Source organism: Rhamphochromis longiceps, linkage group LG13 (assembly GCF_057381845.1).
Source record: "Rhamphochromis longiceps isolate RC_006_pf linkage group LG13, R_longiceps_female_GT1.1, whole genome shotgun sequence".
Classification (NCBI taxonomy): Eukaryota; Metazoa; Chordata; class Actinopteri; order Cichliformes; family Cichlidae; genus Rhamphochromis; species Rhamphochromis longiceps.
Genome location: NC_140569.1, coordinates 22,515,430 through 22,539,042, shown reverse-complemented (window position 1 = coordinate 22,539,042; position 23,613 = coordinate 22,515,430). Strand labels below are relative to the sequence as shown.

The 23,613-nt window shown below is 42.3% G+C and overlaps 1 protein-coding gene across 3 annotated transcripts in view; it reads left to right on the top strand.

Annotated features, from left to right (window-relative positions):
* unc5b (unc-5 netrin receptor B) overlaps positions 1 to 20,894 on the top strand; it is a 53,291-nt gene extending 32,397 nt beyond the window's left edge. Inside the window, exons 2-17 of one of the 3 annotated variants that reach the window (XM_085428487.1) lie at positions 1,755 to 1,985; positions 2,273 to 2,416; positions 2,813 to 2,916; positions 5,090 to 5,270; positions 6,091 to 6,258; positions 7,178 to 7,342; positions 9,263 to 9,295; positions 12,841 to 13,032; positions 13,453 to 13,794; positions 13,885 to 13,972; positions 14,288 to 14,462; positions 14,558 to 14,797; positions 15,780 to 15,929; positions 17,131 to 17,295; positions 17,428 to 17,606; positions 18,076 to 20,894. In XM_085428487.1, the coding sequence (XP_085284613.1) occupies positions 1,755 to 1,985; positions 2,273 to 2,416; positions 2,813 to 2,916; positions 5,090 to 5,270; positions 6,091 to 6,258; positions 7,178 to 7,342; positions 9,263 to 9,295; positions 12,841 to 13,032; positions 13,453 to 13,794; positions 13,885 to 13,972; positions 14,288 to 14,462; positions 14,558 to 14,797; positions 15,780 to 15,929; positions 17,131 to 17,295; positions 17,428 to 17,606; positions 18,076 to 18,241 (2,723 nt within the window). In that variant the 3' untranslated portion in view covers positions 18,242 to 20,894. Of the gene's footprint in view, positions 1 to 1,754; positions 1,986 to 2,272; positions 2,417 to 2,812; positions 2,917 to 5,089; positions 5,271 to 6,090; positions 6,259 to 7,177; positions 7,343 to 9,262; positions 9,296 to 12,840; positions 13,033 to 13,425; positions 13,795 to 13,884; positions 13,973 to 14,287; positions 14,463 to 14,557; positions 14,798 to 15,779; positions 15,930 to 17,130; positions 17,296 to 17,427; positions 17,607 to 18,075 lie in introns of all 3 variants that reach the window. The other 2 variants (XM_085428486.1, XM_085428490.1) reach the window with 2 other exon arrangements.
* The last annotated feature ends 2,719 nt before the right edge of the window (positions 20,895 to 23,613 follow it).

Sequence of the window (23,613 nt, the reverse complement as noted above, 5' to 3'; positions counted from 1 at the left end):
ATTAAAGGAAAACCTGGACTCCTCATCTCTACAATGAGGGGATCCAATGGCTGTTATGCCATGAGGGCCATTTTCCTGCTTCAATTCAGGTCAAATTATCCCCTTATAGAGAAGGGTCCCTGCAAATGAGTATAAATTGTCATCTTTAGGCTATGACTAGTCATTTTTAGACTGATGGTAGTGGTCTGTTCCAAAATGACAGTGCTACAGAGGCCCTGAGAGGTCAAACACACTGCAACTTAAGAAAACACAAGCAAATAGTAAAACACTTTAAATGAATGCAAAACAGACAATGGAAGTAAAACATTTAATCAAAAAAACTCTGAAGAAGCACTATATAAGACCCAGTCCATTTACCATTGTGATTATTATCATGTGATGAGAACACACATTCCCTGCAGCTTTTTCATCCTTACAAAAGTCTCAGTTTCTGTCACTTTTGCAGCTTTTATTGTCACATTATTGTCTTCCCCAAATCACCGCCATTCTGGTTTTTGAGCGTTTGCAGAGTTTTTCTACTTGCTGGTGGTGCTTAAATTGCAGTGTGTCTGACTTCCCAGGGGCTCTCATCTAAAGGGGTCTTTGAATGTTTTGGTGAGAGATAAGCTGACGTGAATCATTAACAAAATACCAAATGAGCGACTATATTTTGGGAAAATGTTTGAGGCACTTGTAGCCCAAATGCCAAAATGCACCGAAGCTGTTCAGTGTCCCAACAGTTTTTATTTGTTTTGCCTTTCATTAGTCACCTGTGTGTAGCTGTTAAACAAAACGAGAGAACATTTGGAGCAGCTGACCTATTGCAGCTTTCAAAGTATGCCTACACTTTTTATGTATGTGCTACTTTTGTGCTAACTTTTCATGTTCAAAGCAGACCCTTATATCCCTGCCGTGCTGTCACACGGTCTTTTCCAGTCCACCTGTGCACCTACACACTCGTGCACACAAGGGTAGAGTTCATGTAATACATATATGAGTTGCAGCACGGTTTATTTTTATACATTATTGTAATATTCTTGAAGCTGTCCAGGCCATTTTATTTATTTTGACTACTGTCACAACTTTTCCTATTTATCTGTATAGCACGCATTTTGTCACGCATTATCAGTCCATATACACAAATCTGTCTTCTGCAATAAACATCATTGGTATACTGCTTGGGATCTACTCATCATCATTAGAGTACCGCGTCTGACAAAAGAGGTCAGAAAGACTGTGTCCTTCCTGCCAGGAAAAGCTTTTGACAGCTTTTCCAAGACGGACGTGTCACATCGAAAATGTCATGGGATAATGTGCGATCAACAGGACTGACCCGCAGAAGGTCAGCGGCTCTCTGCTCCAGCTGAGAAGCACAGACTCTTCCAGAGAAACTAGAGCAGGGGGTCTGCCTTGTCCAGATTGCTGGTTATACAGGGAGGCAAAAATGTCACTGTACTTCTTCCATGATGGTACAAACTATCAGCACCTTAAATGTCTTCTTGAAATGCACTTACAGAGTGGCTTTCCCCCGAAGCTTGAGAGGGGCACACAAAATAAGCTGTCATACAGACATTTTCTCCCTTTCGATGTGTGATAGGTTAGTGATATGGACAAATTTGGCATTTTGCTTTTTCCATACCTCCTCGTCAGTGAGGTCAGCGACCAGGAGAAGCCGCAGATTTGCCATAGATCAGATTCACTGCACTGCTCTTTTGTCAGGTCGGTAAATAATTTCTATTCCCCCCCCCCCCTTTTTTTTTTTTTTTTTTCTCCAGAGAGCAGCGACTACAGCGAGGCCGAGGTTCTTCCTGACTCCTTCCCGTCAGCGCCGGCAGAACCTCTCCCGGAATTCCTGCTAGAACCCGAGGATGCTTTCATAGTGAAGAACCGTCCAGTCCAGCTGCGCTGCCGGGCGTCACCCGCCACCCAAATCTACTTCAAATGTAACGGAGAGTGGGTGAACCAAAACGATCACGTCACTAGAGAGAGTCTGGACCAGATCACAGGTGAAGACCTGCACGCTCACACACTGTACACACACATACACACACAGTAATGTCACCTTGTATTTTACAGACATAAACATCATCCTCAATTACTAACATCATTTTCAACTACATAATCCATTAGCTCCTATAGGATTTTATGTGCACGTTAACTGCTTTTGGCCTGCACCCAATGCATTATTTATATGCACTGTGAAAAATGTGCCTCACTAATCTCTCACTCTCCTGCTCTTCCCGTGTCTCTCTTCTCTCTCTCTCTCTCTCGCTCCCTTTCTCACTCTGCACAGGCCTGGTGGTGCGGGAGGTGGACATCTCAGTGTCGAGGACCCAGGTGGAGGAGCTGTTCGGACTGGAGGACTACTGGTGCCAGTGTGTGGCCTGGAGCTCAGCTGGCACCACCAAGAGCAGCCGCGCCTACGTTCGCATTGCATGTCAGTATCAAGGCGGCGTGTTTGCACATGCTGCACGTATGCGTGTGAGAGACAGAGTGAGAGAGCAAGAGGAAGAGAAACAGCGAAAGGGCAAATGTTTTCAACTTTCTCCTTGTCACACGCGTCAGTTTAAGTATATATGCAAATAAATTGCCGTAACACTCCATCTTGATCCCTGGTGGTAATGTGGGGCGCGGTGTGATTGACACGTCGCATGTTTATGAGAGTCTGGAGTGTGGAAAAATGACACAGTTACTGAGGCTTTTGGGGGCTTTGCCTGGTGTGTGTGTGTGTGCGTGTGACAGGCAGTGTCGCTGAGATAAACTGAGTGTCACTCTCTGCTGTCACAGGGCAGCCTTCACTAACTGCTGACTGCATGTGTGTCGCCCTCTGTAGACTTGAGAAAAAACTTTGAACAGGAGCCTTTGGGGCGGGAGGTGCGTCTTGAGCAGGAGGTGCTGCTGCAGTGTCGCCCCCCAGAGGGCATGCCTGCTGCCGAGGTAAATGCTTTTCTCCCCACCGTCACTCTCATCACCTACAGATGAGGACTGAATTTGTAACCCCCCTATGAAATTTAAAGTCTTTGTCAAAACTTTACCAAGGACTTTTTTTTAAAGAGCATAGGGTTTTCAACATTACAGCATTTCTACACATACTAGCTCTCTTTAGAGAGCATAAATTATCTCTATTTGCACACAATAACAGAATTATTTCAGAAAAAAGTGATAAAAGCCAAGATTATTAGCCTCCTGAAAAACTGACCTTTTTATTGAGGCGTATTACAAAACTAAGGGTTATCGTCCAATTTACACACAGCATAAAAACTTCAGCAAGGGTTTGAGCTGTCACTTGAGAAAGCATCACAGCAAAAACAAAAGAAATCTGTTTAGACTTAAGAAAAAGAGTTGTTGATGCTCGCAAAGCAGGAGATGGATTTACAAAGTTATCGCAGCATTTCCAAGTGTCAAGAACTGGAGGGAGAAGTATGATCATGAAATTCAAAGCGAGCCATACAGTACAGAACAAGCCTGGGAGAGGCAGGAAGCAAAAGATTTCAAAGGCTCTGGAAAGAAAAGTAGTGAGAGATGAGTCTAAAGACCCCAGAATAACTGCCAAGACACTAGTGAATGATTTAGCGACGTCAGGAACATGAGATGAAACTGGAGCGCTTTAACCGCAGAAGCGCTGCTCATGTTTGGAGAAAGAAAGGAGAGACATACAACCCAAAGAGCAGTGACCCCATCGTGAAACATGGTGGTGGGAGTATTATGCTTGAGTATGACTGAAAGTAAGAATCCTGACAAGATGGAAGGAATCAGGAACAAAAATGGATATGTGAAGATTTTGAAAGAAAACTTTCAAAGAGAACTACCTCCAAATGCTCAAAGTGAACGTTACTGACTGACCTGCACAAAACTCTGACTTGAATCTTAATGAAAAATCTGTGGGGTGAACTGAAGGTCCATGCCAGAAGACCATGAAATCTGAACTGCAGGCTGCAGGCTGTTATGCAGCAAAAAGGACGCACAATTGACCATTAGCATTGGGAGAGCTAATCATTTTGACCCTGGTAGTTTTTGTGTTTTCTGAATAAAAATCGTATTTATGTGCAAAGTAAAATATTATAAGCATCCAAACAAAGACACGCATGTTTGGAAAAGCTGTGTTAAAAAATTCCTTGCTCTGTTTAACGGCACTTTGGAAATACTTTTAAAGAATGAATTTTTCATAGGGGGGCTAATTTGTTCCTCTTCTGTAGCCTTTTCAACACGTTCACACTCATATTTTTCTTCTTGATTCTGATGAGCAATAAACAGCTCAAATCCTTTTGTGTTGTGTTGTTTTGATTTCAGATTTATGCTGTGCAATCTGCAACAGCATAAAACAAAAGGAAAGAAAGTAAAGGGCGAGATGCTGACATTTTGACACCATCAATAAAAGAGTCACTAAAACACGCAAAGAAATATGCTTGTGTCATGTTTTAACACCAAGCTAGTCTAACTGTAAAACCTTGTATCTGAATTGCTTATTTTACCCACATTTGTATTGTGAAAGCTGTCTTTTTCTTTTTAGATACCTATTAACCAGGAGAATTTTGACATAAAAAGCACGTTACGTAAATTTCAAAATAAAAGCAAATTGGTTTAATTATAAAATTATACCAATTTTGTTAATGTAATCAGTTAGTTATGGATTTTTGCCCATTAAAAAGGCAAAAATTAGTCAAAATAAAAGTGAATGAAAGACATTTTTCGAGAGAAGAAACAAATTAGTGTTTTTGCTTGGCAAAAACAATCACATTTTGACTGCATGTTTGATCAATACTTTGTGTTGTGATGGCTTGATACACTGCAGGTTTACCGTGTTTACTGAATGGCTCTGTGCGTGGTGAGATGACTCATATTTATGCATGCACACCTGCTGATTTTATGTGAAAAAAAAATACCTGCCAAAGAAACATTTGAGTCAAAACTAAAATAACATCGAGCATCTGAGACTGTGAGAGCTAATTTCTTGTTTTCTATATTTACTCATTGTGAGTGTGAAGCGCCTGATTTGTAATTTTATTTTTTTATTTTTTTATGTTGGATAATTATAACTTTCATAACCTTTTTGAGGCTTCCTCATCTTTATTTCAGCGGTATGTGTCGGCCTATTCTTGCTTGTCTCCAGGTTGACTGGCTGAAAAATGAGGACGTCATTGATCCATCGCAGGACTCCAATTTTCTGATCACAATTGATCACGATCTGATCATCAAGCAGGCCAGACTTTCGGACACGGCTAACTACACCTGTGTGGCTCGAAATGTGGTTGCCAAAAGACGCAGCAGCACAGCTACGCTTATTGTTTATGGTAACACATCCGTTTCGCACCCCCTCCACACCTCACACCTCCTCACATTAATGACACGTTTGCTTTGGATTAAAGAAAAAAACTATGAAATGCTGGTTATGAATTCGACTTGTGACAGCATGTAGCCATTATCAGAATCATCTGTTTGGTTCTTTGGTTTAGTGATTCAATATGCTGAGCAATAACTGACTGAAAAAAACAATGAATTGTAATTTTAGCCCCTCTTGTGTAAATCTTTAATACTCAGTAAACTTAATTAATGGTAGAATTTTTTCAGTAGATGTATATTAGCAGTTAAACCACTAAAACAAATTTAAAGTTCTGCTAGTAAACCTTTGATCTTTGGACGAGTTTAAATTATTTTTACTTTTATGATTATTAGAATATTATTACCAACATTACTGTAGACCAAGCAACTCCACTTTCTGCAACTGCAGCAGCCTCTTCCCACCAGGAGAGTGAACGATGCACACAAGAAATACTTAAATCGCACCCACATCATGCACCAAAAGCACAGCTTTACCCTACAAGCAACATGATCCCAAGCATCCACTGCCAATGCACTGCTTTGAAAAATCAAATCTCCTATCAGGGCCCTACACAATATCAAGCATGTTGTTTTAATGTTGCACCTGATTGGTGTAAGTGTGGTAGACAGATTTCAGTAAATATACCTCAGGAGGTGATCCTGGCCATCACTCACTGATATGTATGTTAAATATAATAGCAAGAGTTGATAAAGTGATTGTCATGAATGTTAAAAATCATCCACGTATTAACTTTCAGACTTGCTCACTTTGTCTCATTTTGTGCGTCTCAGTGAGCGGAGGTTGGTCTTCTTGGACGGAGTGGTCGGAGTGCAACGCTCGCTGTGGGCGTGGCTGGCAGCGTCGGACACGCAGTTGCACCAATCCGGCCCCTTTGAACGGAGGAGCCTTCTGTGAGGGCCCGCCGGTACAGAGAGTAACTTGCACCACGCTATGCCCAGGTGAAGACCAGATACTCATTTGTTGATTTCTAAAATGTTCAGATTTTAAGTAAACAAACAGCTGCCAGTTTTGTTCCTCAGCTGGAGATAATTTATCTGAAAGTGCTCTATTGAGGTGATACGGTACTATGAGGTATTTAAGATAAGATAGGGCCTGATTCATCGAGACCTTGTATCTGAGGAGAAGGATTTAATGTCCATTCAGGATTTAACAGTTAAGAGAAGCCAGTATTGGAGAAAAAAGCTCTTTTCAGGGAGCATTTAAAGTGGCCTGACAATAATAAATTAGATGAATTATTGAATTGAACTAGTTTTTCAGCATCACTCTGAGACAGGACGTTTCTAATTTTAGAGATATTGTGCAAATGCAAGAAAGCAGACCGTAACATTTGTTTAAGATGCTCATTGAAAGACAAATCATGATTTAAAGAAATCCTCCCAGTGTTTCTGGATGCCTGATTAATGCAATCGAGTCTAAGTACCTGATTAGACACCAGGCCTAGATCTTTGCTTTCTCCATTCTCCATTTCAATAAACATTGTCTGATCATATTTGAGGTTGTGGTCCATGTTAGAGAAAACCAGACGACTGTTTACTCCATCATAACTTTTCCCAAAGAGCACAGAGGAGTGTTTGCTCTTACGAAAGCCGTGGCTTCACTGTAAAGAGGTGCCTGCACTGGGAACACAGTGCAATGTTGTACAGTCACATAACATCCTGTCTAGACCACCCTAACTCCAAAGCACAGAATGTTGTTTTTTTTTTTTTGTGCAAAATTGTTAAATTATGCACTTCGAGCCATTACATATGCATCAGACTGCATTATAACAGCATGCCCAACTCCCCTTTACCCGAAGCGATTAAACTGTTTTGCTGTTGGCTTACTGTAAAGTGACTCACATCTCTGTTTTCATTCCAGTGGATGGAGGATGGACTGAGTGGGCAAAGTGGTCCGCCTGTGGGACAGAGTGCACCCACTGGCGCAGCCGAGAGTGTCAAGCCCCCCCACCCATAAATGGAGGAAAGCACTGCAGTGGCAGCATGATGGAGAGCAAGAACTGCACTGAGGGGTTATGTGCAAGAAGTAAGTGTCCAATATGTTGGAACTGGATGTTAAACATCAAAGCTGGGTAAATATTTGGCTTATGTATATGTATTTCTTCATGTATGTAATGTAACCTAATACTCTCCCCTGCCTTTTAATAGAGACCACCATCTGTTGAATTCACTCACTGATGCTTATAGTTGATAGAAGATGGTGTTATTGATGTATCCATAGGGGTCATTTCCCTAACAGCATAATTTCTCCTTCAGGTGGTTGTTGAATTGATCTCGCAGGCGCGGATTTCTTTGCTCACACTTTTATAAGACATATTATATTTCAAAGCTATTTGGTAAGAAACTTTATTCCCGAGGCGTTGAGCCACTGCAACATGGTGAGAGATATAAAAAGGGGGGGGGAGAGAGAGGGAAATCGCAGACAGATGTTTCAGGAGGAAAAATTCAGGTTCACAAGGAGAGCAGGCAACTGATCCACATCTAAAGAACCACAGATGGAGAGAGAGAGAGGGGGGAAAGTGAAAGATGTGCGTGGAGTGGGAAGCGAGCATGACACAGCCAAGTCGAAAAATTAGCACAGGGAAGAGCATATGAGAGTGAGTCAGACTCGCGCTGACACCCAATGTGCAGCCCGTGATGAGCTGGGAGGAATCCAGCTGACAGCGCATTAGAATCTTAGAGATGCACATCCACAAAAGGCAGGGCGAGAGAAATACATTCAAGCACACGCTTAAAAGACACACACACAGAGATGCAAACACGCCCAAGTATGCAGAGACAAACCTTCTAAATGCACGTGCAGCTGGGTTGCAGAAGGTGTGTGTGTCGCAGGGGGGATCATATGCACACTCAAACCAATGCTGAGCGTCAGCCGTGTCAGCCACACACACACATGCGAGTCCTGCCATAAACAAGCTTCCACAGAGCACCCACTTTAGACGGAATACGCTGCTGTCTGATCCGGCTGCACGTAGCCGGCGTTCTAAGGAGGCCATCGGGGGGGAAAACGAGCACTCGAGTGGCTCTGACAGGGAGCGAGGATGAGAAGCACTGTGCTGTCGAAAATCTGTAAATGTGTCAGTCTGCAAACTACAAGTTACTGACTGACTTATTCATGTTCCCAGCACATCATGTATGACTATCCCGTGGTCACAAACACAAACACACCTGATGATATTAGAGCTCTTTGCATCCCTCGCACGCTTTAATCAGAAATCAGACTCTTTAGCTCACGCAATGTTAATCCCTCCGAGGATCGGCTAAATACCCCGAGTCGTAAATGTGCAAATGCTCTGAGACACCGCAAACCCTCATCTTCATCGCATCCTGGTAGATTCTAATTGCAATTGGACAAATGGCAGCATCTGGGGAAGCCATTTGTGCGTTCTGATGATGCCACGGAGAGACGCTTATTTGATTTGAGATCTAGTCAGCAACACAATCCTGAAAGATGGTTTCCATATTTCCTCAAACCACTTGGTGATGATTCACGCCGGTGTTATCGTAGGAATGATTGTTCCCGTCAGCGGAGATGTTTTTTTTGTCCTCATAGGATGAAGAGGATAACATTCAGGTTTCAGTCTACTTGGTGTCAGTCATGTACCACACAACCGCCAGAGTCCTGGTTCATTTTCTGAAGCAGCCTCATCCATATGATACTGATATTATTCAGAGTGTTATTTTTCCTCATGCCACAAATAAACAGTTATGCTGAAATTTATCTCACATTTTCGCACATTTCTAGAAGAGGTTTGTTTGTTTAATATGAATTTGTCATTTCTTGCCTGTAGTATGCATTTTATGTTCACAGATTGAGCTATTGTTTACGTTCCTGTTTTGGCTTTGTATTATGTTATTGCATCTTTCATTTGCATAACAAACCAGTCCACCCATTTTTTACATTATGTTTTTTTTTTTTTGGTTTTTTTTTCTCCTGTTCAAACAGATAAAAAGATTTCTATTGAACATACAAGCCATCGTAAGTCCACCTTCCCATGACTTTGCTCTGTCACCGCTTCGCGCCGCTTGCCTTTTGCGTTGTGTGTGTCGTGTGTCTCTCTGCTCACGCAGGTTAGGACTCCTAACACCTTGCGTTAGCACGTGGGGCTGAATGCGTGCAGCTTTTTGTGTTGCCTGTCTGTCCGTGCTTTTATGTCAGCTTGCATCACGCTCAGCGTAGACACGCCTCACCTTCTTGTCCAGCCTGCTTATGAGTGTTGTTATCCACGCTTGTCTAGTGTGTTGACTAAGTGTAACATTGGTTTCAGAGCTGACTCAGTCCTAGCATGTCTCATCTTTTGTACAGAAGCTTATTGTGATTGTAAAGGGGGGGGAGAAAAAGCAGTATCTGATTACAAAATGCTGGTGTAATTACACATACTGCCCAGAATGGTTTAGCGAGAGCTACTCCGTCATGACAACTCTGTTATGGAGTGAGCAAAATGACATGCCTCTAAGCTGAGACTCCTTGATCCATAGGCTGTGTGGTAGAAGCACAGCGCTCGCAGGAGAAAAGCCCTTGATTTCTGTCTGACTCTCAGTTAATCTGTGATATAGTTTACATTTGAAGTGATGGTAATTCCTCCAGCTCAATGTGATGTGGACTCAGGGGAGAGCAGCCTTAGTAATGCACCTAATTCGCTATTGTTCCGTTTCTGGTAATAAGTGTGGACGGCTGTCCGATTCGGTTCAATCGCGCCACGTGAGCATGGGAGCTCTCCTCTTCCACAGCCTGCCTGCCTCCGGCTTTCTTATCCTCCACCCTCTCTTCAGCTCTAACCGCTGCTCTGTAGTGTCTTTGGTTGTCTTCTTTCCTAAAGCACTGCTATCCTTATCTCCTCTCCCCTCCTCAACACACTTATAATCCCTCTGTCCTCTCTACAAATCACAACCTTATCTAACTTCTTCCTGTCCCTTTTGCCAAATTGCCTCTCATCTAGCTCTCTCTCCTCCTGTGAGTCTATCTAGGCCGTCTACTCCTTCTCCCTCTCCTTTTTTTTTTTTTTTGCTCCTCTTCGTCTCCCGCCAACTTTGCTCCTTGTCTTCTCTTCTTTGCTACTGTGGCGCGACTCCCTCACGTGTCTGGTTTGGGTCTGGCTGTGGCGAGCCTGCTGACCAGTCACAACCAATCACCCAGCCAGAGACGTGGGAGGGAGCTCGGTGGGGAACAGGTGAAGTTGGGGCCAAACACCCCCTGGAGGAGCTGTTTATTAATGGGCCTTTCAGGGATGATTTCTATATTTAAACTGACTACATGGTGCATAGTGACAGGCAGACCAGAGTGAAGCAATCGTAAAGTATGTCTTTAAAAACAACAAAGTGTCCACAAGTACTCCAAAGCCACAAGAATTATTGGGCCCATTCCTCATAATCATCATCATTTTTAATGCACTTCCAGTGGAACAGATGGGCAAGAAAATCCACGGGCTTTGCTCCGTGTAAAAATTCATTTCTAAGTTTCAGCGAAAGCTACGAGGCTTAAGCTGCCTGATTTTCTAGGTATGAATAAATCCATCTTTTTCTCCCCTGATACCAATGATACTCAGAGTATCTGCATATGCTCAGATAACGGGGCTCTCTTTTCCTCTGCTTACTGCATGCAGCTCACTGTTATCTTTTTTATGGAAAGTAACACTATAACAGGGGATTAAAGTCTCAGACTGCAGAAACAGTCAATTTTATCATATCATTGAAAAGACAATGCAATTACTGGTCACATAATGGCCTGTATGGTGATTTAATATATCAGATCAGTGGAGTATTTTCTCTTTGAAGCTTTTCAATATTAATTGATCTCTTTCAGTTTCCTGGACAACATGTTTATGTTGAGCTGTAATAGTACGGCGAGCACTAAAATGACCGTAACTCTAGTCGATACACCCTTTAAACTTTCTGTGAAGCTTTATAGCATGTTTAAGAGCCGTTTTTAAGGGAGGAGGTGGTTTTTAGGGGTTGGGGGCAATTGATTTGACGGTGCAAATTGAGATAGACGGGGAGGGGGAGCGGGTAAATGCAATAGCATGCAGTAGGGGTCCTGTCGGGTAGTAGCGCTCAAGCCTTTGCTGCTTAGGACTTTAGCCCATGTGGTATGCGGGCTGAGTATTTTGTGCCCCATCTGTTAGATCATAATCATGCTGGGGAGGTCATTCAAGTGCAGCAACTAGAGCGTTGAGTCGGTCTGCTATTTGTGCCAGTGCTGTTTTAAAGAGAAATGAAACGAACTAGCTAAACTCATTAACAGCCACTTTAGTAGGTACACCTTACTAATAACAGTTTAGACACCTTTCTGCCTTCAGAACTGCTTTAATTCTTCGTTGCATAGATTAAACAAGATTGGCTGCACATCCATGATGTGAATCTCCCGTTCCTCCACATCCCAAAGGAGCTATACTGGATCTGTCACCAGATCTGAGATCTGTTCAATATTGAGATATATATTGTGGTCACAGAGAGATAGACATGGTCAGCAACAATACTCAAGTTGGCTGTGGTGTTTAAAAAATGCTCAGTTGTTACTAAGGGCCCCAAAAGTGTCCCAAGAAAATCTCCTCCTCACCATTACACCACCATCAGCAGCCTAAACCACTGATGCAGGCAGCATGGATCCATGCTGAGACTCATCAGACTAGGCAATGTTTTTTCAGTCTTCTATTGCCCAAGGTTGGTGAGCCTGTGTGAATTGTAACCTCAGTTATTTGTTGGAGTGGTATCAGCGTGGTTTTCTGTTGCTGTAGCTCATCTGCTTCAAGATTCATCGTGTTGTTCAGAGATGCTCTTCTGCAAATTTTGGTTGAAATAAGTGGATACTTGAGTAGCGTTGCCTTCCTATCAGCTCAAAGCAGCCTGACCCTTCTCCTCTGACCTCTGGCGTCAACAACAATACCACATTCAAAGTCACTTAAATCACCTTTTTTCCCCATTCTGAGGCTCAGTTTGAACTTCACCAGGTCATCTTCACCATGTCCACAGGCCTAAATGCAATGAGTGGCTGCCATGTGATTGGCTGATTAAATATTTGCATTAAAGAACAGTTGAACAGCCGTACCTACAAAAGTGAGCAGCTATGCCAGCCCTGATCTAAAAAGGCTGAAAACACAAATTGATTTATTTTAACACAGATAAATCTGATTTTTTTTTTTATTAATAACAGATGTTACTAATTACTAATTAGAGGTCATTTCCTGAGTTCTAGGAAAGTTATTTTTACCCCACTCAATACATTGACCCCCAACAAATTGGATTTACAGCTATATAAGAAAAAAAAAAGATTTTTTAAAATATATTTTTTATGTTCAGGACTCTGTTTTTAGTCTGATGATGAACTAATGAATTAATCAGCAAATGCTTTCAGCACTAACTTAGACTTCCATGACTAATTTATTCTGCTTACTCTACAGCATGTAGTAAATCAGATGATATGCCATACATTATGCTTCCTTCAATCATGGTTTTCCCTTGCAGATGTAAATGTGTGTTTTCATCTGAGTCTCTTGATGATGTTTTGGCTTTCTGTCCCTCTTTCAGCCCTGGCTCCAGGTATGGGTGTAGCAGTCTACACGGTTCTCGTGGCCCTGCCGCTGAGCGTAATAATGGCACTGTGCGTGGGAGTGCTCGCATACCGCCGCAGATGCCGACATCTCCACGGAGACATCACCGATTCTTCATCAGCTCTCACCACCGCGTTCCACCCTGGCAACTACAAACCTCCCAGACAGGGTGAGTTTGCACACACATGCACACTCGCGTGAGTCGGCAGGTATTTGCACTCAATTTTTTTTTGCATTATTCCTTTTTTCCCCACAGCTATTCTCGTGTTTTTCTTATTTTCATAGAAACACTGTCCCTGCTCATTTTTATCATCGCGTTGCTATTTATATCATCCCATAAATTAATTCTCTTATACCATTATCTCCTCTCAGTCAGCTCTCCATTCTTTACTGCGTTACATTTTTTACATTTTAAACATTCGTCATGGTGTCCTTTCTCTTGCTCTTGCCATCAAATATTAATTAGCAACATTAATCCATTCCACTGGCGTCACTTTCGGCTCTCTCAGCCCTGCTCGTGTCATTTCTAGTGATAAGCTCCTCTCTTCTCCCGTACCCACAGATAACCCTCACCCTCTACATCCCTCAGCTCCTCCAGATCTGACAGCCACAGCGGGGGCTTTCCGTGGGCCGCTCTTCTCCCTCCAACAAGGGGTCAACGACAGCCCCCACAAAATCCCCATGACCACCTCTCCGTTGCTGGACCCCCTGCCCAGCCTGAAAATCAAGGTGTATAACTCCTCCACGCTTTCTTCCCTGGAGCTTCCCAATGACATAAGCTCAGGTGACGGAGAGATCCTCAGCTTAAAGTCGGTGGGTACCGTGGGCAGAGAGCGAGAGTATCACACCCACACGCTATCCAGAGAGGCTGGGTTGAGTACAAGCGCCACGCTTGGAAATCTAGGAGGACGCCTCACTATTCCCAATACAGGTACAAATCTGATTTGTAGCTAGTGATAACTAAAGACACCTTTAGATGCATTGAAGACAAGATAAGTCATGACCCCCTTCTCTTTTTTAGGTGTAAGTTTGCTGGTCCCCCCTGGCACAATCCCCCAGGGGAAGTTCTATGAAATGTACCTCATCATCAACAAGTGGGACAAAACAACGTGAGTGCCCCTTAGTTCTTTAATTCTTTATTTCTCTTATCTGTTTCACCCATAGAAGGCAGAATAGACCTTAGTCTCACCTCAATCAGAAAACTTTCCGTTGCAAGACTCGCTTCCACTTCTGAGCATAAAAATATCAACAACTTGTCCCAGCCTTTAACTTAAAATTGAAGAAGCTACTTTCAGCTGCTCCCTTATTCGTAAGGGTTCACCACGGCGGGTAGTTCCTGGTGTTTGATTTAAGTTAGGATGTTCCAAACATATCTGCCATTTTCTTTTAAAAATGAAGCGTGTGCATGTGTGTGATATCTACAGGTTACCCTCTGAGGGCAGTCAGACTGTACTCAGTCCTGTGGTGAGCTGTGGTCCATCTGGTATGCTGCTGAATCGCCCCGTTGCCCTTACTTTGCCACACTGTGCCCAACTAGACACGCCAACACCTGACTGGACTCTCACACTGAAAACGCAAACGCATCAAGGAGCATGGGAGGTGAGAGAGCCTCACGCTGGTATCAAATGATGAATGCCTTCCCTTTTTTTTGCTCTTTTTTTGTGTCACTGATTGCTCCTTTTATCCCTGTTCAGGAGGTGCTGACTGTAGGGGAGGAGACTTTGTCGTCCCCATGCTACCTGCAGCTGGAGGAGGAGTGCTGTCACGTTCTCATGGAGCAGCTAGGAACATACGGCCTTGTGGGCCAGTCGTGCCCTCCACAGCCTGCCTGCAAGCGCCTGCAGCTGGCTCTCTTCGCCCCCCGCGCACCATGCCTCTCCCTGGATTACAGCCTCCGGATCTACTGTATCCATGACACCCCACATGCACTCAAGGTGCTGCTCTCATGTTTATGCATCTGTGTGGGTTTATATTACTGTCTCCTCACGTGCACTTTAAGCTGTTCACCCTGTTGCTTGCCTGCGATTTCCTGTCTCTGTTGCTTTCTATTCATTTGTCTTTCTGCTCTCCCGAAGCATTTTCCTATACTCGAAAACATTCCAAAATTAATTAGGTCTTATTTATTCCACGTTTTTTATTTCCTTAGCAAAACATGGTACCCATACACATATACAGTGGGACTTCCAAAGGTGTGTAAACTTAAAAATAAATAAATACTCATCAGATAAGCTGAAAAATACCCTTGTTTGAGTTGATTATGTCACTAAAGAGAGATATAACACGACTCTGAAGACATGCGAAGCAAAAAATAATGTAACACAAAAGATCCTGCATAAGACTTGGACATGCAAAACCAAAAAGCATAGCAAGAAATAAAATTAAATGAACTATAAATAGAAAATAACATAGACAAGGTGTATTATATTGAAGCATGTCACGGAATAAAAACATTAAAAGTTAATATAACTTATTTCCATAGTGGTTCTGGGCGATAGAGGAGTACCATCCCCTTTCAACTCTGCAGATCCATCTCATTTCTCCAAATTAAATTTGGTGCAATACATTGAGTTTTCATGTCCCGCAGGAAGCAACGGCTCAAAATAGTAGAGCAAAATACAAAAACTATACCAAACACAAAGTGAGTGTTCGATTCAGTGGAAAAATATTTTTCCTCTCTCAGACCAGCCAGGATAGTAAACACGAGTGCGCTGTGTGCAGTATATTGGCATCCCGCTGCATGATTTCTGGCTGGAAAAGTTCAAACAGCTTTTAAACTGTTAGCTCAGAGCATTTCCATTTGGACACATTTTAATTAGGCATCTTTTGAAAGCATGATCTTGCAATGCGAGGGGATGAGCCCGCGCTAAAACCAAATAAATAAAGCCCTAAGCCCGTCTTCTATGGCTTTCTGTGCAGGAGGTGCTGGATTTGGAGAGGAGTCTGGGTGGAGTTTTGCTGGAAGATCCCAAGCTGCTGCTCTTCAAAGATAGCTACCACAATCTGCGACTGTCCATCCACGACATTCCCCACACTTACTGGAGAAGCAAACTTCTGGCCAAGTACCAGGTGACATAATGCAGCAGACTCGTTATAGATATATGCATATATATATATATATATACATAATATGCATTATATGTATGCCTGAAGTCCAACTGATATTCACCAGATTTCTAAATAACCTTATCACATCAACATCATTAGGCATTGCAGATTTGCAGCATTTAGGTTTTTGATGTCACAGACCTAAACTGTTTTTGACATTTCATGATTGTGGTTTTAAGTGAAACACCACCACACTCATGTTCTTTGTGAAATGACTTGTTTCTTCCATCAGTCCAGTCTGGCGGCACGTGAATAGAAGAGAACAGAACACAGAAGCTTTAAAAAAGCTGATACAGACCAGTGACAAATTAAGGTGTCTTTTTAAATTGCAGGGCAGCTGAGCACTGGCTCTAAAAAGTCTCTGGCAGTCTACTGAAGTGATTAAACAGTGTTTTTTAAAAAGATATTCCCTCATTTAGGGTTTTAATCATGGTGGCGGCGAGAGCTGTCTAAAACCTCAGTCCAAAATCTCCCATAGGTGTTCAGTTGGCTTGAGCTCTGATGATAGTGATGACCATGGCATATAATTTAAACATTTTCATGCCATAAGGATGGGGACATTGTCATCCACAGACCGACCACTCCCACCAGGATAGAAAGGTTTCATTTAAGGATGAAGCTGATCGCTCATGCCAACTTTATACTGTGCAGTAGCCTGCAAAATTATACCAGCAAAATGCCTCCCACAGCTAAACAAAACAACCAGATCAACTCACTGGGGTGCTCAGGCTTTTCCTTTAATTTGTCATAATGAGCAGTACTACACAAGCTTAAACAGTAATCTTGCTTCATTTCAATAAGAGGGCTATTTTACAAATGTTATAGCATACTTGACTGCTGTAAACACTCAAAGTCTCTCCTGCATTCTTTTCGCAGGAAGATTGCAGTCTGAACCGTTTCTGAATAAACAAACAGAAAATCTGATAGCGCTTCTAATTTATGGACAGTGCGATTTAGAAATAAATTATCCTCCAACGCACAGAGACCCAGTTGGTGGAAACACCCACTATCAAAATAAAGCATACTGCACAGACCTTTAATGGAAACTGCATTCTAGATGATCCCAGATTGTGCTGCTCGGGAAGAGGTCGCTTTAATCACAGTGGTAGAGAGCCTTTTTTTTCCTGGCTTTTCCTGTTTACCACTTTTGTCTGTGTGACAGGAGATACCGTTTTATCACATTTGGAGTGGCAGTCAGAGACCCCTGCATTGCACCTTCAGCCTGGAGAGAGGCAGCCTGGCTGTGTCGCAGCTCACCTGTAAGATCTGCGTCCGGCAGGTGGAAGGGGAGGGACAGATATTCCAGCTGCACACTGACATCCAGGAGGTAATGGTGACGTCTGAGAAAATGCTTGCGCACACACGCGCACACACAGATAACGCTGCAATGCAGCTGCACAGTTACTCCAATCAATACAAAGGTTGGTCTCAGTGCTTCTCGACGCCTCTGTTCTTCCAGACTTTACCTCCGCACTCGCCCCTCCCCTCAGGAGGAACGTGCCTACCTTCCTCTCAAGTGGGACCTTATGCCTTTCGCTTGCCTGACTCCATCCGCCAGAAAATCTGCGCCAGTTTGGATGCACCCAGCGCTCGAGGATGTGACTGGAGGCTACTGGCTCACAGTCTGGGCTTTGACAGGTCAGATAAAGCACGTTTGTTACTTGAGTTGCATTCTGAAACGACTGTAGGAGCTGCAGTGTTCATCATTGTCTGATATGAGATGATTTAAAGAGGCCTCAGAGGTCAGTTTAGAATTGGGTTTAAGTGAATTAAATTTAGACAGACAACTATGAAAAGTCATGTTATATCTGCCCATACTGATTAGAATCTCAAAAGCTGGGCTTGAATATTAAGTTAAAAAATATGATTCAGTCATGCGTGTTATATAATGTTACAAAAATCCATCTTGCTAATTATCTAACCATGCCTTTGAAATATGATGCTTAGCTGGGTATCAGTATTGGAGTGTCAGAGGTTTTTCCTCCAGTATGTGCAATATCCAGTAATGACCAAAAAAAGAAAAAAGAAAAAGATAATCAGTGATGAAGGACTGTTTTTGCTCTCTCCTTTTTCTTCTCACGACTTGCGCCTTCTTTCCTTCATCCAGGTATTTGAACTACTTTGCCACAAAGCCCAGCCCCACAGGTGTTCTGCTGGACTTATGGGAAGCATGTCACCAAGGTGACGCAGACTTGGTCTCTCTGGCGACCGCACTGGAGGAGATGGGCAAAAGTGAGGTGCTAGTTGTCATGACAACTGATGGGGATTGTTGATTGGTCAAGAAACAAGAGAGCAAGACTTTTTTTTTCCTCTCTCACCACCACCGCAATGAAAATACCTGCCTATGAATGAATATGCACACACGCCGGCGCAAATCATAAACCCACAGAGCATTTTGGTTGCTTCACATAAACTTTATTACCTCTGCCTCATTTCCCTTTTCACTGGCCCTGAGAAGATCAGCCACTGTAGCTCCATGGCCACCATAACATATTCCCATGCGTGCCATCCACCTGCTAACCCGATTCGGCTTGAGCCCTCCAAAGCAACGTTGCATCTGCGAGGTATAAAAAAAAAACTATCCGAGGGTACCAAGGCATAAAGTGGCTCTAAAGTTGTCTGTCAGACATGGTGTTGACTGCCTTTGAATGTTGAAAATGGCTCCATGCTTGTATATATAAATATGAGTGCTTTGGGAAAAAATGGAAACGTTCATGTATTCAGCACGCTGAAGCACGCACAACGACACAAACGCTAACGCGGGATGGCCTGTGTTTCAGTAGCAGCATGAAAGTGCATGATTTAAGAACACCCTCACCTCATGGCAGAGGACTTTTGTTTCTTCATTGTCATCGCCATGTGTGCGCTGAAGGACAGGCAGCACCGACCTGCCTCCAGCCTCCCCAGACTGCACACACTCCAACACACACACAGGCAGAGCAGTCATTAATCGGCTCTGAAGCAGGCAGGCTAGGATTTCTCATCTAACTGCTTCGACTGATGACAAATCGTGTAACGATCGAACCCTCAAGGTTCGAATTTTTTGGGCGTAAAAAAAAAAGCTGCCTCTCCTATGTTGTAGAAGTGCGAATTTTTGAAGTTTGCTTCAGAATTGGCGAATAACTAGACTGACTCTTTATACCAACAAACGCCTCAAAGCCTTGGCATATCATTCCGACTCACAGGGGTGTTTCTCTTTCATCTCTCCTTGCATTCCTCTTACGCTCTGCCACACTTCAATCTTTTGAGAATAAACTGCAGGAGAGCTTTCTGGTCATCCCTTAAAAAAACATCAACAAAAACAAAGTTTCCTTTGGGGAACGCTTTCATTTATTGTCCAGATTTGTGGATTCTTTGTTTTCTGTTTCTTTTCCTTTTACTGTCACTGGTGTTACGATCATGTAGAGCCTGTTTTAACATCTGTGCTTGTTTAGGCTACTGATCTGCTGTGTATTATTTTTTTGATCCTAGTAGAGCACGCCAAAATTGGAGAGTTAGGACACAGTGGATGTCTCTCTTGTGAATAACAAAACTATGTTTATTTCTGGGTTGTTTTTTTTTTAAATCTTGTGCATCAATTCAAAAAATGTAAAATATAATCTGTAAGACATGATTGGACGGGGGGTCAAGTGTCCTGATGAATTTGCTGCACGCTGTAATTTGGAGGCTTTGCTGTAATTGAAGGCCATTTCCCGAGATCACACATGATTGTAGGATAGAATAGCCCTGCTTTGAATCAAATGGGCAGCAAGGGGACCGTGAAACTTACCTCAATCTGTTCTCTGTCCCCCACTTATCTATATGTCCATATGTCCATGCATCGCCCTGTAGCTCATTCTGCCTCCCTTCTCTCAACTCTTTTAATCTGCCTGCTTTGTGGTCAGGGTCCTCAATCTGTTTGCATTGTCACTATTGTTCCGCCAGCTTAAATGCTTTCGTCTGTAACATTATCTTTGCCTAAGTTCTGTGTTATTGAGTCTTTTTTATCCCTCTAAGCAAAAAAAGTGTTCATATCTTAAAACAACCACAAGAACCAAAACACAGGCAGTATCCCTCCTCCTCAGCAGTGAGTCATGTCACTGTTTTGTGTGAATGAACCGTGTGTGTGCGCATATGTGTGTGTGTATGTGAGAGTGGATGTGTGTGGGCAGGTGGGTGTGCGCGTACAGTATGTGCACATTCTTAAGATCTGTCATTTCTCTTTGTAAGTGCTATGCAAGTACATAAGAAAAAGTGAAGCGTTTTGACTTCTTTTGTTTCCTGGAAGAGTAAGATTCTATTTTTTCAGATCAGGACATTGACAGGGTTTTGATTTTGTATCCTAAATTGGTTTAGGAGTAGTTTTAACATTTTTTCGGTGATGCTAGTCTGTGTGGGGATTCTCCATCCGGAGAACAATTGGATCACTGACCAAGAAAGCTGCTACCTTAAAACAAAAAAGCACACGTGGGAAAACAAAGTGGCACAGCGACTGACATGATGACCTCGTGCCCTGCAGGTCTTTGCCCTGAGGAAAAATACCTGGACACAATCTGTTCAGTACTTTGGATCCCTGAACACTGCAGGACTTTTTTTCTTTCCACAAGTCTTGTTACAGAGACTGACTAGCTGTAGAGTACAGTGTTTATTTGTCCAGATTTTTTGAGTGTCTGCTGGATCTTTGGCCATATCTCTGGATAATTTATGCTGGAGCTGTACTGGATTCAAAACGTGCTCCCGTCAAAGAGAGAAAAAAACTACCCTTTGTTCAAGAAGACAGACATTTTTACAAAAAACACCCAAAAACAAAACTAAAAAAAACTAAAACTAAATGGATTCAGTGACATGATTTCATCTCTGTAAAGTACTAATTGTAAATAAATGTCTAGCCTTCTTACCTGTAACTAAATATAATTTTTATGCAATAAATTATATTTCTTAGTTTAACAGCTGTGTGTTTGTGTTTTGCTCTTTATTGCACTAAAGCCTGCTATTGCACTGCCATATCTCAAATAATGCATAGAGCTAATTGCGAGCTTCTTCAGCGCTTAGTACTTAGCACTGAAGGACAGAATTACAGTTAAATGGCATCTGTGGTTTTGTCAATTACACCCATTTTCACAGAAAATGCAGAGCTGCTCAACCTGTCCCTCTTTACCTCACACTTCACTGGAAAATTCCCTTTAGGTCCATTTAGCTTTAAAAGCTTTTAACTGGCAGGCCGTCTGGTCTTCACATTAACATGGTCTTGGAGGTACTGATAGTGGCCTTTAAAGACTGCCTTGGGTGTTTAGATTGAGGATTCTAACCTCAGTTTTCCTTTATGACTGGGCAATGAGTGGGAAATGATCAGATGAGGCTCTCATATCGAGAAAATATTGTGTCATCTCTATATGGAGCGTGCGTTGCTGTAAGATAGACAACACTTTGCACCTGTTTCATTGGTGGCTGACAGTGCGTGAGATAACTGAACCTTGTATAGTGTATAAAATGCTGGTATAAAAGCTGACTGTAGCTTCAGCCCTGCACAGGATGTTTTTGTATTTTAAAGAAAAGAAAATGAGAACATGCAGCATTAACTAAACATAATTTTCTCCTTTTTCGCATGATAACAGTCATCGCTGAGCCTACAGCATTTTAAATAAGTGTGTGACCATATGAAGAGCACTTCAGGCGCTGGTGTGAAACATGCACCCAGAACTAGCCTGTCAGTGGTTCCAGTCCAGCCCACTGTGAAGCCATTAATAATTCAGGTTTCCCAATAAAATACACTGCTATTCCTGGTGTGGTGATGCCAGCGCTACTACTCTGCCCCTGAACTCTATGGAAAGTTATTATTTTTAAATTCTGGTGAGTGTTTATGGGTTAGTTCCCAAAACACTGTAGATGTGAAGCTTTTGTGTCTGTGCTCTGTAATGCTCGTGTAATGACAGCAGGCTGAATGAATAAAGAGTAATGGGGGTTTGGGGGAGGGGGGTCATCATAACTAGGTTACAGTTGCTTTACTGGTTCACCCTAGTAAAAGATCAAACTGAGCTCTATAGTAATGTGCGAAAGTCTTGAGCCAGCCCTCCATCATTTATTTTTATTTTGCTTCCAAGGAGCCAGACTTTCTTGTCATTTTTAAAGTAAAGTTAAAGTGATCTTGAGCAACAGGCTGTGTGACATCAGCTGCTTTTTCACTCATTTGCAACCCATACGGTAATGTTTTGGTTTCATTTGTTAAGCCTCGCCATATCTGAGCATGGTGTGCGCTGTGTCCTTAAAAGAATTTAAGGGAACTGAACAAGTGGAAGACAAAAAAAAATCTAAACAAAACAAATAAACATTCTCTACAGCAGATGAATAGTATCTGAAAGTAATGAACTGAATACATATCAAAAAAGATCCGGCAAAGACCTGATGCAGGATACAGAGATGTATCTGGCACTCAGTTGATCCATCTACTGGTCACTAAAGCTTCATCAGAAATGGTCTCAGTGGATGGGTGGCTGTCAAGAAAAAGACTGAGGTATGACAAATTACACAAGAACTGTGCTAAAAGTCTGTGGTAACCGCTCAAGTTATTATCAATATGTATGGAAAAGGTCAGGAGACAAGTACAACAGAGTATCTAAAGCCATCTGTAAAACAGAGTGGAGGCTACATTTCCACCAGTGGTGTTGTGGATCTTGTTAAAAGTCATGGAATTATGAACGCAGAAAAGATTTTGATCCATCACGTGATACTGTCTATAAAGCATCTGATTGACTGTGGATTCATTTTTATAGTATGACAGTGATCCCAAATAGAATGCCGGTACAGTGAAAGAATACCTGGACGGAAAAACGCACAGTGGAACACTATCAGTCATGGATTGGAGCCTGAACATAAAAAATGTTGAAGCAGTGTAGGATCATCTTCACAGGGAACAAAACAAAAGGCAGCAAACATACTAAGAAGAGCTTTGAATATTCTTCAAGAAGCTGGAAGAACTATTCCTGACGACTATTTAAAGAAATGACAAAAAAGCTTTACTAAAAGATTTCAGGCTGTGTTGAAGAATAAAGGTGATCACACCAAATATTGACTTTCAAACTTGTTAGAAGCCTACCTTACTGTGTGTTTTTCTTTATATAATTTATGTTTGTGCACGTTTCAATAAATCGCTGCTTCTCCTCCCTGTTTTGCTCGTGTTTTTCTTCTTACAGGTGTTGGAATTGTTCTATACAAGAGAGGTACACGACGAGACCTGTGGATGTGTTGTTCTACAGTGCCCTCTCCAGGCAAATATGGGCTAATGATTTAAGCATTATTTTTTATGCATTTATTTTATTGGAGTGATAAATGTGATATATGCACAAAGCCACAATATTTAACATGACTCCTTTTTTGCAAGAGAGAAAACAATATCAAGAAAAGTTTGAAACTGTACTCCCGTCACATATAGACATAACTGACACTTTTACGTCAGCAAGGAAAGATGACTTTACAACTGAAATCTACATATTGTATTACATTATAATTTGTTAGTTTGATTAAAGAAGCGGCACAAATCAATTACTACACTGCATTACTCTTTCACCATGGCTGTATTCTATATACAGTGGGGCAAAAAAGTATTTAGTCAGCCACCGATTGTGCAAGTTCCCCCACTTAAAATGATGACAGAGGTCAGTAATTTGCA